The following is a 16,734-nucleotide window of genomic DNA, read 5'->3' as shown; positions in this document are numbered from 1 at the left end:
AAGGAAAACACACTAAATATAACAGAAAACACACACACACACATGCATGCATACACAGAGACATAGTGCAAAATATGTCTCCAAACCAGGATCCAAAACACATAAAGACGTGAGATAGCCCCCCCAAAAAAATAGCCATCAAAGGCTGAATTAAGTCTGGATGAAAGGAAAATGATAGAACAGTACAACAAAGATTGTTTTTTAAGTCCATTTAGGGTGCTCAAAGACATAAATAACGGAATAGCATTCACTAAAATAATAAGAAACTAAGAAACAAATGGATAGAGCAGGTAGATCTGAAAAAAGATATCTTTGCCAGTAAACCAAAGTTACTAAACTCAATAGACAGGATAAATTCTAGGCTGGACCTAGTCAGAGAAGGTAAGGGAATTAGAAAATGATGCTGAGGACTGTATTCACAGCACTAAGAGAAAAAGATAAGACAAATAAATGAGCAATTAAGAGAAATGGAGAGTTGACCACAAGCCTCTAAAATATTCTTTAGTAGGTATATTTTAGAGGTTTATTTAGGGGTATATTCAAGGGATTTCAGAAGAAGAGAATGGAAGAGATGGCAGAGAAACAATATTTTAAGCTATAATAGCTGAGAATCTTCCAGAATTAAAGAAGGATGTGAGTCTTTAAGGAAATGGGCTCCCAAGAGAAATTTCAAACATCTGGGAAGGAAAGAAAGGCCTACATAGAGCAATTGGTATTCTTTGCAGCTCAGCTTTGAGAAGGCCCGGCTGATTAAAATGAGCCTTTTCTGTTTTTCACTGAAAAACACAAAAACAGAAATGTAATGTGTTGTAGATACTAAACCGTGTTTTCTGAACAAAGGCACTTATAAATAACTCATAAAAGGAGAGTTTTGTGAACAGCTAGACCCACAGGATCAAGATAGCAAGGAAGATCTCTCTGGAAAAGGTAGTTTCCTGTCAGCACTTTGTGAAAAGGAGGTGGGAAGACAGTAATTATTGTATTATCCTGAAGTCCATGTCTAAAAACAGTATTTTCAAAAGGAACATCATGGATTTCTAACCAATCTGGTAGAAAGAAAAAAACTGAATAGGATTCTACATAAAAAAGTGTTATCAGTTGGAACATTTCATTGAAAGTAGTTTCAGTGGATAACTGCAAGGGAAAAAATTAGAAGGTAATTCCTATGGAATTAGACCTTTTAAACCTGGGATGCTATTTCAAGTGCACAGAAACGTTTAGCTGATTGCCAGTTAAGTGGTTAGAAATTAGATTTAGTTAATGTGGACAACTGCATATATGTTCACTCCCAGAGGACTAGTGTGTGAAATCTGATTGAAGGTAAACTCATTTTGATAAATCTTTTCTTATCACTGCTTTGTCAAAGCACATTGCTATGAAACAAACTGCACAAACTACTATCCTTGAAGATTGATAGTGACAGGATTTCAATCACTACAGATAGGAGATTCTTTTCAATTCTGTAGATGAATAAGATTGTACATTGATTTCCTATATGACTTTAAATTCCTGGAAAACTCGTAATGTTAGGTACAGAGGAGAGCTCAAAACAAAACAAAATGAAGAAAAAAACCCAAGAGTACATTGGATTTTATTTCTGCTTCAATGTGGAGATCCAACATTTTGAAACTGAGCATTTTGGAGGGTATACTATGCCCTGTGGAATGTTCATTCCAGGCGTGGAACAACAGAAAATATTTTCCTAATAGGAAGCCTGGTCATGAGATTATCTTACTTTCTCAGACTGAACAATGGGAACTTTTTTCATACTCACTATTTACATCTCATGTCTTTTCTCATAGATATAGATCACCCATATTTGTAGATAAGAATTTCTCTCGTCTGATGAAACGTTGCCTGTGAACAACAGAAATCTGTCATCTTATTTATCTTATTTTGGTATTTATCATAACTGGAGGAAGATACCAAAAGTTCTGATCAATCACTGAGTGTCAAATATCAGAAGTGTCCTCAACTGAAATTGTATTCTCAGTAATTTCTAAAACATTTGGGACCTTTGCATATGCTAATAATGTTTGTTTATGTTTCTTTGGACATCAATCAGATAAAACCAAAAGAAAGTGGAATAGTCACAGAAATTGTAATGAAATAAAAATTCATAGCAATAAACATTATTAGGTACAAAAAGGATGCTACATAAGAAACAATCCAAGAACAATCAAGATCTTTTATACATCTAACTACATAGGCCCCACAATATGTAAAATGCATTATGACAGAATTAAAAGGGGAAACTAAAAAATCCATAATTATATTTCAACACTCCTATAACAAAAATTGATAGCTACAAGGAATCAAAAAATCAGTAGGGACAAACAGTTTGAACAACAAAATTAGCACACTCTATATATTTAGAGACTCCATCTTTCAAATGGGAAAAGACACTTTTTTTCAAATACTCAATGAACATTTTTAGCAAGTAACTATGAACTAGGTCACAAAAAGAAGTCTTGCTAAATTTGAAAGGATCAGTATCATACAGGTGTTCTTTGATTAAAATGCAATTAAATTAGAAGTATACCCTAAAAATATAAGAGAAAAATCTTTGGAAATAAAAACACACTCCTAAATGAGGATAGTTTAAATTTTAAAAATCACAATAGGAATTACAAAATGTAAGCAACCAAATTAAATCAAATGATACATATCAAAAATTTTGGTATACAGTTAAAGTGGTACCAAGAAGGAAATTTATAACCCGACATGTACTTATTAAAAAGTAGCAAAAATTTAAAAACATGATTTAAGCATTCAACCTATAAAGCAAGAGGAAATAAAACAGAGTAAATACAAAATGTTATTAATGGACATAAAATGAAACCAGAATCAGTGAGGACCCTTACCACCTTCTTGGATGTGAAGACTCAATATCATGAATTTAGTCCTTCCCAACTTAATCTATAAATTCAATATAACTCAAACCCAAAATTTCAACAAAAATTTTCATCAAATATGAAAATTTGATACTGAAATCATAGGGAACATCAAAGGGATCAGAATAGCCGAGACAATTTTGAGGAAGAACAAAGTGAGGCTGGGAGGGCCTACCAGACACCAACAGATTTAAAGCTATAGTATGGGAGCTGCGAGCTGCATGGAGATATATGCAAATAGACCAACAGAATAGAATAGAGAGCTCAGAAGCACACCTATGTATTTATGAACACTTGATGTTTTGCAGAGGCATTGTTAGAAATCAGTGGGGAATAGAAGGACTATACAATGCATAGGGCTGGCTTAAGAGTTTATCTATGGGGGGAAAGTAAAATTAGATCATATGTTCACAGCAAGCACAAAAATAGATTCTGGGTAAAGTCCTAAATGTGAAAAACAAAATTTTAAACTTTAAAATGTAGATGTAAGGGAAGAGTTTCTTAAACAACGTATAAAAAGCAGAAAACATGGAGGAATATATTGAAATTTAAATTTTTTTATTTTGTACCACAGGATACCATAAGCCAAGTTAAAGATAAACTACACTAAGATAAGGGCAGGAGATAGCATTTGCCATGCACGTAACTGACAGTGGATATACATCTAGAATATGTCCAGAACTTTAATAAGAAAAAGACAATGCAACGGGAAAATGGGTAAAGGAAACATGAAAAGCCACTTAACATGAAAGAAGTTCAACCTTACCAGTAATCAAGGATGTACAAACTAAAATGCACCATCAGTTGGCCAAAACTTAAATGTCCGCTAACACCAAGTATTTGATGAGGAGGTGGCCAAATGGAAAACCTCATTCACTACTGGAGAGAGAATAAATTGGTAAAACCACTTAGAGCAAGTTGGTGACATGTAGCAATATTGAAGATGTTGCTAAGACCCAATAATTCTACATCAAAATATATTCCATAAAGAGTCTCTTAAACAGGTATCCAAGGAGACAGGTATAAGGAAGTTCATTGCATCATTATTTGTAATAGTGAAAAGTTGGAAACAGCCTTAACGTCCGTGGACAGGAGAATGTTGTTGGCATATTCAAGCAACAGAATAATACCTTACAGCAGTTAAAATAGCAACTATTGTGTATTGACATGGATAAATCTCCAAAATGGTGTTGAAGGCAAAAAGCAACTCTAAGAACGGTATGTACATTCTTAAACATAACGTTCTTAAATGTGAAGTTTAAGAACATGCAACATAATGCTATTTGATTGCATCGCGTAAAATGGCCATTTTTGTAGGTAAAAAACAGGCAAATATCAGCATCTTTATTAGTCTAACTTAATATTCATGGATACATTTGTGGTAACGATGGAATTCAGCATGGCATTATATCCTTGGGGTGATGGTGAGAAGGGAATGGTGTGGTGTTGAAGAGGGCACATTGGGGAGTTTTAGTTTTAATTATCATATTTTATTTCTTCAAAAAAGTTTTGAAGAAAATATGGCAAATGGTAAACGTATCGAAGCAGGGTGGTGGGTACATGGATATATATACTATATTCTCATACATTTCTGTTGAAAATTATTTGCTAATTTTTTTAAGCGAACCAAAGTGTTGATAGGGGTATAAAAATTTTAATCTCATGACATTATAAAGAAATGTGTACAAAATGATGAAATCCTTTGCTGCTTACTTATATGAACATAGTACTCATGAGGCTTTTAGTATAACATAAAAAGTTGAAAAGCATGTCTCTCCTCACACGCCAGGCAAAAGCTTCAAATTTCGTCTTGTTCTTTTAGGACTGGTAAGATTGTCATCATTAAAACCATTCATTAGTGCCTCTCTTTCGCTTGCTGTTGTTTGGTGGTGGTCAGATGCATCTATCTGCCATGTTATATGAAATTTGGTAATGATACTCAATTTTTTTTCTTCTTTTTTTTTTTTTTTTTTTTTTTTTTTTTTTTTTTTTTTTACTTCTTTAATGCCAACAGGAATCTGCAAGCAGAATATGATCGTCTAAAGCAGCAGCATGAACATAAAGGCCTGTCCCCACTGCCGTCCCCTCCTGAAATGATGCCCACCTCTCCCCAGAGTCCTCGGGATGCTGAGCTCATTGCAGAGGCCAAGCTACTGCGTCAACACAAAGGCCGCCTGGAAGCCAGGATGCAAATCCTGGAAGACCACAATAAACAGCTGGAGTCACAGTTACACAGGCTAAGACAGCTGCTGGAGCAAGTGAGGAGAGATGGGATATTTGCAAACATGCATTTCCCCCTGTTAAACAAAACAAAAAAACAGAACTCAGAGTCCATTTTTATAAGTGTAACAAGCGTCACTTATTAAATGCTTGGTGTGTGCCTGGCAAAGTGCTATGTATCACAGGATAGAAGAAGGGGAGGGAAACTAGCGTGCCTTTTTATATTTGTTTAAGGTTGTTTCCTACCAAAATGTTTTTTTATTTGACCAATTTGAAATACATCTTGGGAAAAAAATGCCAAAATATTTCCACTAGTTTTCTAAAAGTGCAAATTTACCTCTTGAAATATAACTCTCTTCAGTTATATTTTCTGGTATACCTTTGATTTTTTTTTCTAATCCCAAACACATAATTTTTAAGCCACCATTAAACACCTGGCAAGATATTGCATTGTAATAGGCCCTACATGGACATGGTTATGGCTTTCTGGGAATTTCAAACTTTGAGATATGTTCTCTCTATCTTGTTACTTAATACTTCACAAAAATATGGATTTTCCTTTACATTTCTGAGATCTCGTATGGTTTCACCATTCTCACATGCCCTTCTAAATCTTTCAGCTATTTAGTCTAATGATTTATAGTTTCATTCCAGTGTGGCTCTAAGTTTTTCTCATATTTATAAGGGAACACAATTCAGATAGAAAGACAATATCCATAGATCATATCAACTGTGTAATATCCCAAATTCAGCAATCTTTGGGAGCTTTCTAGGTAGATAGGGTCAAAATTTCTGAATCCTGAATATTTATAATCTTTTTATATTTATATAAATATTTTTATATTTATATATTTGAGTGTTTATTATGAAAAATAATTCTGCTTTCTTTTGGGTGCCTTAGCCCCAGGCAGAAGCCAAGGTGAATGGTACAACGGTGTCCTCTCCTTCTACCTCTCTACAGAGGTCAGACAGCAGTCAGCCCATGCTGCTCCGCGTGGTTGGCAGTCAAACTTCAGAATCCATGGGTAAGTGTCTTAGCTACTCCCAGATTTTGTTATCTCGAGATCTGGGATTGTGGGTCTAACTTTAAAGTATATAGTAGGCTGTTTCCCCAAAGTTTCAAACTGGCATCCTGCAGTCTACAATAAAGCCTGAGCTCATATTTTGCTGGTCTAATATGAGCCCACATCATGCTTTAATTTTATTTTTAAGTTAATTGTCAACATCTAAAAATGGAAGCATTTTACCCATATTCTTGGATTTCTAGTTTCTTTCAGAAAATTGTGAGAGTTGACCTCATTTTCTTGCAAAAAACCAGTCAATTAGAGTTCAGCTTCAGTATAGTATAGCATAGTGTGGTATGGTATGGTATAGTATAATATGGTATAGTAAAATTTATACCTTGTACTCTCCAGTTTATTGTAATTCTCACTATTCCCTATTGCATTTGTTAAATTAAATTTGCCCTAAAGCTGCCTCCTTACGTATTTTAAGTTTGGCCTAAAGGTTTCTTTGCACATATAGTGACTATAACCTAACTGAATATGAAAACAGACTATAACCTACTCTTGTGCCAATCACTGAGTTCAAAGATGGCTAACTGTTCAAACTGTGTTCAAATAAGGCAAACACTGAGCTGTAACCAATCCACTGTTTGTACCTCACTTCTGTTTTCTGTGCCTCACTTTCCCTTTTCTTTCTATAAATCTTCAACCATGTGGCAAAGCAGAGTCTCTCTGAACCTATTCTGGTTTGGGGGCTACCCAATTAGTGAATTGCTCATTGCTAAATTAAACTTTGTTAAATTTAAACAAACAAACAAAAAAGATCTGGGCCGGGCGCGGTGGCTCACACCTGTAATCCTAGCACTCTGGGAGGCCGAGGCAGGCGGATTGTTTGAGCTCAGGAGTTCGTGACCAGCCTGAGCAAGAGCGAGACCCCATCTCTACTAAAAATAGAAAGAAATTAATCAGACAACTAAAAATATAGAAAAAATTAGCTGGGCATGGTGGCGCATGCCTGTAGTCCCAGCTACTCAGGACGCTGAGGCAGGAGGATCGCTTGAGCCCAGGACTTTGAGGTTGCTGTGAGCTAGGATGACGCCACGGCACTCTAGCCCGGGCAACACAGTGAGACTCTGTCTCAAAAAAGAAAAAAAAAGATCTGGGATTGGTAAAATGTTTGCTTAGAGGTTCAAATCATCAGCTAAATTATCTAATACCAGTTCTGGACAATACATTGTCATAAATGCCTCAGGGGACACAACGATGAGTGACATAGTCCTAGCCCTCCAAGAGCCAGCCTTTCAGTGATTCAGAACAAAGCAGAGTGGTATTAAAGTGCCATTGATTTTGGAGACCAGGGAAGGCTTTATGACCAATTGATATTTGTGAAGCGTTCCAAAAGATGGAGTAGAGACCAGGCATAACTGGAAGAGGGAATAGTGTCAATGAATGTATAAGGATGAGTAGCTCAGGCCAAGGGTGGGAAACAGCCAATAGTCCAGTTTGGTAGGAAGATAGGGTCCAAGGAGGAGACAGGGGAAAATAAGGCTGCAGAGGAAAGTTGGAATCACATTATAGTGACATGCATATTGGTCAGAAGTGTTTGACTCATTTTGGTGTCAGAGAGCCACTGAAAAATCATATTCCAGATGAGAAAGATCGAAAAAGAAATTTCTAAAAAGATATGTTTTAGCAGCTGTATCTGGTCTAAAGTAAGACTTTTTTGTAGGTGGAAAGATCAGTTAAGAGGCAATTTCAAAGCCCAAGATATGTGAGTTCTGAGGGCCTGTGTTTAAGAGATGTGGGAAGAGATATCTGTGAGACTATTACCTGAAAATAGAGTTTCCCTGGCCTGGAGACTGACTATAAAATGTGAGGAGAGGAAATGAGGGGAGAGGATTTGATTGGAAGAAGACAATGAAACTTCTGATTGTGGACATGATATTCTTGAGGAACCAGCAGGTCTTCTAAGTCATGTCCATAAAGAAGTTAACATACTGGTACACCTGATATAAGATGGCAGGCTGGGGAGATTTGAGCCTGAGCCCCGTAGAACTGATTGCTGAAGGGTCTGAGATGAGAAATCTGCAACATAGGTGCTTAGATCCAGTCAGTGCCTTGGGGAAGACCTCCATTTAGGTGATGGGGTAGTGAAGAATGGGGAAGCAGGGATAGGTTCAAAAATGTGCTCTAAAGGCCAAATGCTAAAGACAGCTCAGTGGAAATGAAAATAAATCAGTCCATTAGATCAGCGGTCCACGACCTTTTTTGGCACCAGGGACTGGTTTCATGGAAGACAATTTTTCCATGGCCGGAGCAATGAGGAATGGTAGTAAATACAGATGAAGCTTTGCTTGCTTGCCTGCCGCTCACCTCTCGCTGGGCACCCCCTGCCCCCAAGTTTCATGGAAGACAATTCTTCCACAGACCTGGAGTTGGGGGGAGGGTGGGGGCGAGGGGGGCTGCGGTGGAGCTCTGTGGCCCTCGTGGTCCCTAACAGACCCTGGGCTGGTACCAGCCCACGACCCAGGGGTTGGGGACCGCAGCATTGGATGACTGTCAATGCATCAGGCAGAAAGTATTTTCAGCCAAGAAAAGGGAAGTTGGAGAACCTCTATGTTTTCAATGAATTGAAAGATCAGAGAATCTCAAAAATGAGTGAGGATTAAGGAAAGTGCAGACACTTTTGGAACATTACCAAGTAACAAGGAAGGCTTAGTTAAAAGTTAGATGAATTGTTGAAGAAATGGTCAACGCGGTCTGGTGTCATTCTTCAGCAATGTTCTCTGCCTAGGACTAGGTTCTCAGAAAGCTGGAGTTGACGAGGCATCAATGATAAAAGGTCCAAACGAATGAGGCATTCCACAGTGGCAATGAATGGCTGTGACAGGGATTGCTAGCCAGCTGCTCGCTGGTTTTTCCTGCTGTGCTAGGCTAGACAATAGAGGGTTTTATGGTGACCACAGACACTCGGTCCATCCCCCTCATTTCTCCCTGTCTCTTAAGGCCTCGCCTGAGTCAGCCCCATGCTCTACCCTTTCTTTGCCCTGAGTCCAAGACTGGTTATACTTGACCCTCTCAATCATACATCACAGAAAAGAAGACGCCTGTGAGTCCTTGAACTCTATTGCCTGGTACGATAGCGTGTTCAGGATCATTTCATGCTTGAGATCTTCCATGAGAGTAGAATAAAGAGAGGCAAAGTGCCTAACCAAGATTGATAGGACAGAAAGGAAAAGTCAAGGGTGTGAGTGAGTTTTATGGCGAAAAATTAGGAGATTACGGTCAGGAAAATTTGAAAGTTGGACATCACGGAGGTAAAATATTTTCAAGCAATTCCTACATGTAAGATGTAGCCTCCCAGTGAGCTGCTGAGGATTGTATGTGGAGATCATTGGAAGGCAAGGAGTGTAATTCATGCTGTTAATGAGACCAGGGTGGTGAGGTCTTTACGGTGATGATGGTGGCAGACCAGGATGGGAAAGATGTTGAGGAAGGTGGATGAGGGCTCTGAGGAGGTGAGCATTTCTGAGGAAGGAGAGAGGGTGGTTGAAGCACAGTTGATGAAGTTCAAGAACCTGGAGCAGTGGGCAGATGCACGTCCTCCTCGAGAGAGGTCAAACCTTCTGGGAAAGCCAGGTTTCAGTTCTTTTGTGAAGGAAGAGGAAATGTTTGTTTGAGGTTGTTTTCCTGACTTTACTACACCTCAGGGGCAATCTCTGCGTCAGATTCTCTTTCTCCACATGAGATCAGAATATAGCTAATGGATTGTTAGGGCTCTAAATGATAGTACAGTGCATGAAAAAAATGTGCATGCCTTTGCAAAGTCTATACATTCTGAAAACCACTGAGCTTTAGTACCTCTGTTGTTTCTTACTTTAGGATTTTCCCTTTTTTGAAAGTAAGTAAAGCATACAAAATTAATTTTCATATTTTAGTGGTGAGATTCAGAGCCCTGGTGGCTTAGAAGAATTAATTATTTAGGTTGTTGAGTCTGTCAAAGAAATAGCATGCCTGTTAAAGCACCCAAATGAAAGTACACATCAGGCTGTGGTCCTGAAGATTTGTGGAGCCAAGAAGATCATGGCAGAACTGAATACCAGGAGAGAAGTGCTATATTCCAGTGGCTGCACTGAGCCAAGAGATAACTTGCCAATATAAAATAGATAGGCTATGTTGTTAAGTTTGTCCTCTGAAAGGAAAGACTGAATTCAGGAGTACTTTTTTTTTTTTTTTTGAACTGCATGAGCTAACTTCATTTAAAAAAAAACACAACCGTCTTCTTGAAGGATGCACACAAGTGTTTAAATGCAATGTGTGTCCTCATGCTTTGAAGGTTTGAGATGTGATAAGGCTGGGATTTGCTGAACCATATTCTGGATAGAGAGTTGCATTCTTTAAATATACCACCCCAGTGATTTTCTTTTAGGTGAAATATGGGAGAAGTCATGTTAGGTGATCTGTCTAAAGAGTCTACGTACTTCCTCAAACCATAAAATACTTATCACTGATAAATCTCTGTGTAGCGTATGTGTTCTATACAATTCTACTGGGACAGTGTGCTAATGAAGCTTACATTCTGTTGCAGGAAATAAACAAATAAAGAAATAGAAATAATGAAGTTTATCCTCTTTTGGCTTTCGTGAGCTCCACACACAAGTCTATGACTTCCTAACAACTCCTTATCTCTAATGACTCCTAGCCTTCCTCCATATTACTCTTTTTAAAAACATTTTATATTTTATTTATTTGTATGTTTGTTTAAAAAATTAAATGGTTCCCTGGCTTTTTTTATTTCAAAGTATTATGGGGGTACAAATGTTTTTGGTTACATGGATTGCTTTTGTAATGCTTGAGTCAAGGTTAAAAGTGTGCCCGTCACCCAGGTAGTGTTCATTGTACCCGTTAGGTAGGTTTTCGCCCATCCCTTTCTCGTCTCCTCTACCAGCTTTTTAAAAATAAATTTCATTGTATATATTTGAGGTTTATGACAGAATGGGTCCCTAGCTTTTTTAGGTAGAGCGATTTCAAACTTATGACAATATTGTAATTAATTCAACATTTTACCACATTTGCTTTACATCTATTTATTTATATACTTTTATATTTATGTTATTAAATATATGCATATATTTATTTAGATTAACATTTATTTATATATGTTAACATATCTTTATATATACTATATATTTATTAATGTTTTATGTGATATCATATGTATATATATAGCTTGTTGATTAATTCATTTTTTGTTTCACTGACCCATTCAATGATTATGTTTCATACATAATGACACTTCACCCCTAAACACTTCAGCACGTGTCTTCCAACATGAAAGATATTCTCTTACATAATCACAATAAAATTGTCACGCTGAAGAAATGAACACTGATACAATACTTTTTTCTAATATACAATTTCAATTCAAATGCCCCCAATTCTACCTATTGGCATTCTTTACAGTTTGTTTGTTTTTTTTGTCATTCAGGATCTAATGAAGGGTCATGCTTTGCATTTTGTTGTCATGTCTCTTTAGTCTCCTTCAATCTAGAACACTTTCCCAACCTCTTTACATCTTTCATGATACCTACATTTTAGAAGAGATCAGGCCAGATGTTTTATAGAATGTTCCCTAATTTGAATTTGCCTGCTTATATTCAGGTTAAATGTTTTATGCCAGATTACAATGTAAGTGATGTGGTATCCTCAGTGCATCACATCAAGCCTTTCCTCAAGATTCTCTCTCCATCCCCTTCACTCTTCTTCATGCTCCCTGGGCACTCCTTCCTTTCATTCCTTGGTTTCTGCTATGTTGATAATTCTAAGTCAAGATTTCCAGCCCATACCTCTCCCCTGAGCGTCTTCTGGATAAAATCTTGGATAAAAATATAACCCAATCTGAAATCATGATCAACCATCAGAATATGTTTTCCCATTTTCCAATCTATACAAAGCCATTTTCCACACTTTCCCTTTTTCTACCTTCCTTAGCCATGTCTTATTACCACCAATCCAACCACCAACGTCAGTTTGTTTTGCTTCTTATAAAAAAGAGCAAAACTCTTAAATTCAGCAGAGTCTGTGCAAATTTAGCCCTCTCATGTACTTAACCTGAACAGATAATATGAATAATTTTCTAATTTGTTTCTCTGCCTTAGGTCTCTCTCCCTTTCCAAACTATCTTCCAGATGCTTTCAGTTACTCTCCTACCATTCAAATTATATCCTATTATTCCCCTCCTAAGCATTTTATGACTCCTGCTTGTCTATGGAATAAAGTCCACACTTCTTAACCTGATCTTCTTTGGCCTTGAGGACAATATGTTCTTAACTTGAAATATACCATTCTTTCCTTTTCCTCAATGAGTTTTCCTTTGTGATTCAATCATGCATTATATCTTGTAATTTATTCTGTTTTGTAGATAGCTATTAGTATTTTTCTTTTCTCCCTAGAACACTCAGGAACTTAAGCTCCTTAAGGACAGGACCTACGTTTTGCTCATTGTCTTTACCATTTGAGCACCCTCTGTGCAGCAAACATTCAGTAAAGTGCTTGTTGAATTAATGTTTTGGAAATGAAGCATAATACATTCTCCTGTAGATATGGAACAATCTACCCATTTAGGAAATTTAGCCAGTAATTTCGGTATCTTTCACCACCATTCAAAACTGACCAGCTTTAATAATCAGCAGCATCACAATACACTACAATATATTAAAGAAGTTATACATAGCATTTCTGTGTAAATTTGAAAGCATCTATCCTAAGTCATAATGTAAAAAAGTAATTGGAGCTAAGTATCAGGTACTGGACAAATCATTGTATTTTTTCTCCTGGAAAACTGGAGAAAGGCAGGAAAAACTTAAGTAGTAAGGTAACAACACATCAAGTTAGAAATTGGTTAAAATCCAAAGAAAAATATTGGTGGGCATATTTGCTCATACACAGCCACTTTTATAAGAGAAAACAATTTTGTATACACAGCTCCTTTCTTTTAAAGAGAAAATAATTTGTTTAGTTGCAGACAGAATCACAGGAGTAAGGATTCTTGTATTTATTCTGCATAGGCTGCATAGGTTCTGGCTAAAATCACTTTTTAAACAAGTAGAACCATTGTCAGCATTTGAATTGAGGGAAAGGAAGCAAGTCAGATGGGATATCATCCCTTCCAGAAAGTCTGAAACCATCACATGTCTCAGAAGATTAAAGAATATCATGCCATGGCAAGCCATTTCATTTCCTTTTTTTGAGACTAAATTGAATCATCCCACTTCTTTTTTCTTCACTTCAATAGTGATTAAAGGAGACTATCATATTATGCTATATCAAGGTACTATTTAACTTTGACTGTGTCTTTCCTTATTTTGAAACAGTCATTTTTAAAACGTTTCACTGATTTCTTTGGACCAACTTCAGACAAGCCAAGATAACTGTACAGCTAATAATCCAAAAGGAATTTTTATGTGTGTTTGTGGGATTCACCTTGGAGTAGAATCAAGTTTAAGCGTTAATGTTAAAGAATTGCCATTAACTAAGTTTAAAATCCCTCAAATGGTAGCAATATACTTTTAAGCGGGTGATGAATCAGTGAAATAAGGGTAAGAACTGGCTGAGTTCCTTGTGTGCACAGTTAGGACTCAGTAAGTATTTTCTTGTTAAATAAATGAAAAGGCTTTTTGGGCAGGGGGCTTGTGGTCACAGGTTGTTAGAGTCAGGAACATCTCAGGGTTGCCTATTATATTGTAGCTACATGGTGTATGAGTAGACAACCCATAAACATTGTATCTGGCTAGTTTGATGCCTTGAGACAGTATATCAGTCAGCTGTTGCTGTATAACAAATAACCACAAAATTCTCACGTTACATATTTCTCATTCATGCATCTGTTGGTTGGCTGGATTTTGCTGGCACTCAGCTGGGCTTGACTCCAGGTTGCGAGTTGAGTTCAGGTCTATTCCATATGTCTTTCATCCATCCTTCTTGGGCCAGAAGGCTATCTGGGCCATGTCCTTCTTATGGCACATAGGCACAAGAGAGCAAGCCCAGTCACTCAGGGACACTACAAGCCTCTACTTGTGTCGTATCTGCTAACATTCTTTTGGCTAAAGCAGGTCACATGACCAAGTCCAAATTACCGAGCAAGGGAAATACTCTTCTCCCAACCCTTGATAACTTCACTTTGTCTACATTGGTCTTCTTGCTGTACTTTGAACAAGCCCCTCACACTCCCCTCTCAGGATCTTTGCACTTTCTGATCCCTCTATTTAGAGCACCCTTCCCTCAAATACCTGTGTGACTCATATCCTCAAGTCCTTAAAGTTTTTGCTCAACTGCATCTCCTCAATGAGGACTTGCAAGACTCTACTTTCTGATGGCTCTTCCTTATTGCCCCATGCTAACCCTCTCCTGAGACTGTTTAGTACCAGTCGACTTACCTATATAGTTTACTTGTTTGTTTAGCCTGTGTGCCTCCATGAGAATGTGAGTTTCATGGAGGCAGAACTTTTTGTTTGTTTGTTGTTATAACCTCATCACCCAAAACAGTGTCTGGCAGACAGTTGGCTTTTGATAAATATTTGAATTAATAAATTAATCTTAACTCTTCTTAAAATTCTTGTGGGTTTTTTAAAGGCATTTAAAAAGTCTGGCTCAATATCGAATAGTACAATGTTGTTACTTTAACTTCACGTTTCATTTAGTGGTTTTAACTTTTCCAGTATAATCTGACACAGAAAATATTAAGTATTAAGCATTTTTTCAGTGAGTTGATGCACGTCTACTCATGCATATATGTGATGAGTCTGATTTCAATTCTTAAAAGGATGTGAGTTAAAACCATTTTGAGAAATCTTGAAAATATTAAAGAAGAAAATAAGATTATACATTACTTGTTTTTTTACTACCTTGGATGTAGTAGACACTCAAAGAATGTCTGAATGTTTACAATTATCACTGACATGAAAGTTTTCCATTAAAACAAGCCAATTTTACATTTGTACTTGGACACTCATATTTGAGACTCATAGGTAGTTTATTTGTAAAGATCAACTTGGCTGACATCATTAGGTTTATATTTTACAATTTGATCTTTGAAATATTTCAGAGACAGGAATGCCAATCACGTCATTGAACTGTACCTGAATCTTAACACAGTACAATTGAGTTCCTAGAGCTCCAGTATGATGTAATTAAACTGTCAGAAATATTAACATCAATGTTCATAACTGTCTCTGTTGGTTCTGATTTATTCTTGATCTTGATCTTGATCATACTGCCACTAAAGTGGACTTATTGCCATTAAAAATACCTCATGTCTCCCAATTCAGCAAAAATTTGCATCACTAATGGAACAGAGAGATGTAATTGGCCCTGCAGTTGTCAGGATCCTGTTCCTCCTGGTAGTAGTATTTCTTTCATTCATTCCATTGTCTCCAGATAATGGTAGTTTAAAACTGTAAGAAAAAAGAAACTGAAAATACTGAATTTCACTTTTTTTCTAAAGGCAGACACTAAAGCAATCTGTGCGCACGCGCGCGCGCGCGTGTGTGTGTGTGTGTGTGTGTGTGTGTGTACAGAGAGAGAGAGAGAGAGAAGGGGAAAGAGAGAGATTGTAACTCTGCCTTTTCCACTTTGTGACCTTAATTCTTCAGTACCCATTTCCTGTACTTAGTATTTCAAAGAGGTTTCCTATGGTGTGTTACCATGAGACTCACATAATCAGAGGCTTTTTATCTACCCTATGTTCTTAACCCTCCATTCTAATAATGATATGCAGCCTCACATCCACCTAAGATATGATTTTGTCTTAATGGTTAGCATTGGCAGTGATTATTTTAGCTTGTGCTTTAAAAAGCAAGGATGAAAACATAGGAATAAATGTAGGATTATAATCATAGATGAAAATCCAAGTGGCATAGACCAAAGGAAATGACAAGCATATTTAAATCATCTAGTCACTGGCTTCGCAGGCATTTCCAAGTCAGATGTGAACCTGAGTTTGTCCCTAAGAAAGTTCATTATCGTTGACTTGCTGAAGCAAGGTCTTGTTTCAGATAGAAGTGACAATGTGCTGAACAAATAGAAATTGAAAAGCGGTTATTTTCGCTATTGGAAGATTGGGTTGTATGAAAAATTAGTTTCAGAGGACCTTCAAAATTTAAATTAATTTTGTTTGTGCCTACGAATTTCCCCCTTACTGTAAATGCTGTTTGAAGTGTATTTCTTTAACACATGAATAAACAATAGAGACATAGATCCATAAAATCTATAGGAGACTCCCATTCCCAGTGAAGATCATCCATCCCTAAACTTCTTTCAAAGGCTTCCAAATCATCATTCCATTCTCACATAAACAAATTCTCAAAAATTAAAAATAGATTTCCTCTCTATAAAACCCCGACACATCATTATGATAAAGTAGTCCCAAGTAACAAAGAAGAGAAAGAACATAACTCCCCAGTATAACCCATATCTAGAATTTTTAGAATATTAATATTTTAATACCTGTATAGGTCACATACTCCTTTTATTTCCGTTACATTGGACTTTAAAGGTACTTGAGTTTTGTTCGTATTTTTTGGTTAAATATCAAAAGAAAGAGTGAAAAAAAGACCTCA

At 36.8% G+C, this 16,734-nt stretch overlaps 1 protein-coding gene across 1 annotated transcript in view; it reads left to right on the top strand.

The window, feature by feature from the left end:
* DMD (dystrophin) overlaps window positions 1-16,734 on the top strand; it is a 2,517,447-nt gene that overhangs the window by 2,486,798 nt on the left and 13,915 nt on the right. The window contains exons 74-75 of the mRNA XM_012638704.1: window positions 4,909-5,152; window positions 6,016-6,139. Of these exons, the coding sequence (XP_012494158.1) occupies window positions 4,909-5,152; window positions 6,016-6,139 (368 nt within the window). The remainder of the gene's footprint in view (window positions 1-4,908; window positions 5,153-6,015; window positions 6,140-16,734) is intronic.

This window comes from Propithecus coquereli, unplaced genomic scaffold (assembly GCF_000956105.1).
Source record: "Propithecus coquereli isolate 6110/MARCELLA unplaced genomic scaffold, Pcoq_1.0 Scaffold132, whole genome shotgun sequence".
In the NCBI taxonomy this organism is placed as follows: Eukaryota; Metazoa; Chordata; class Mammalia; order Primates; family Indriidae; genus Propithecus; species Propithecus coquereli.
Note: the sequence above shows the minus strand (reverse complement) of the source record. Positions and strands in the feature narration are given on the sequence as shown.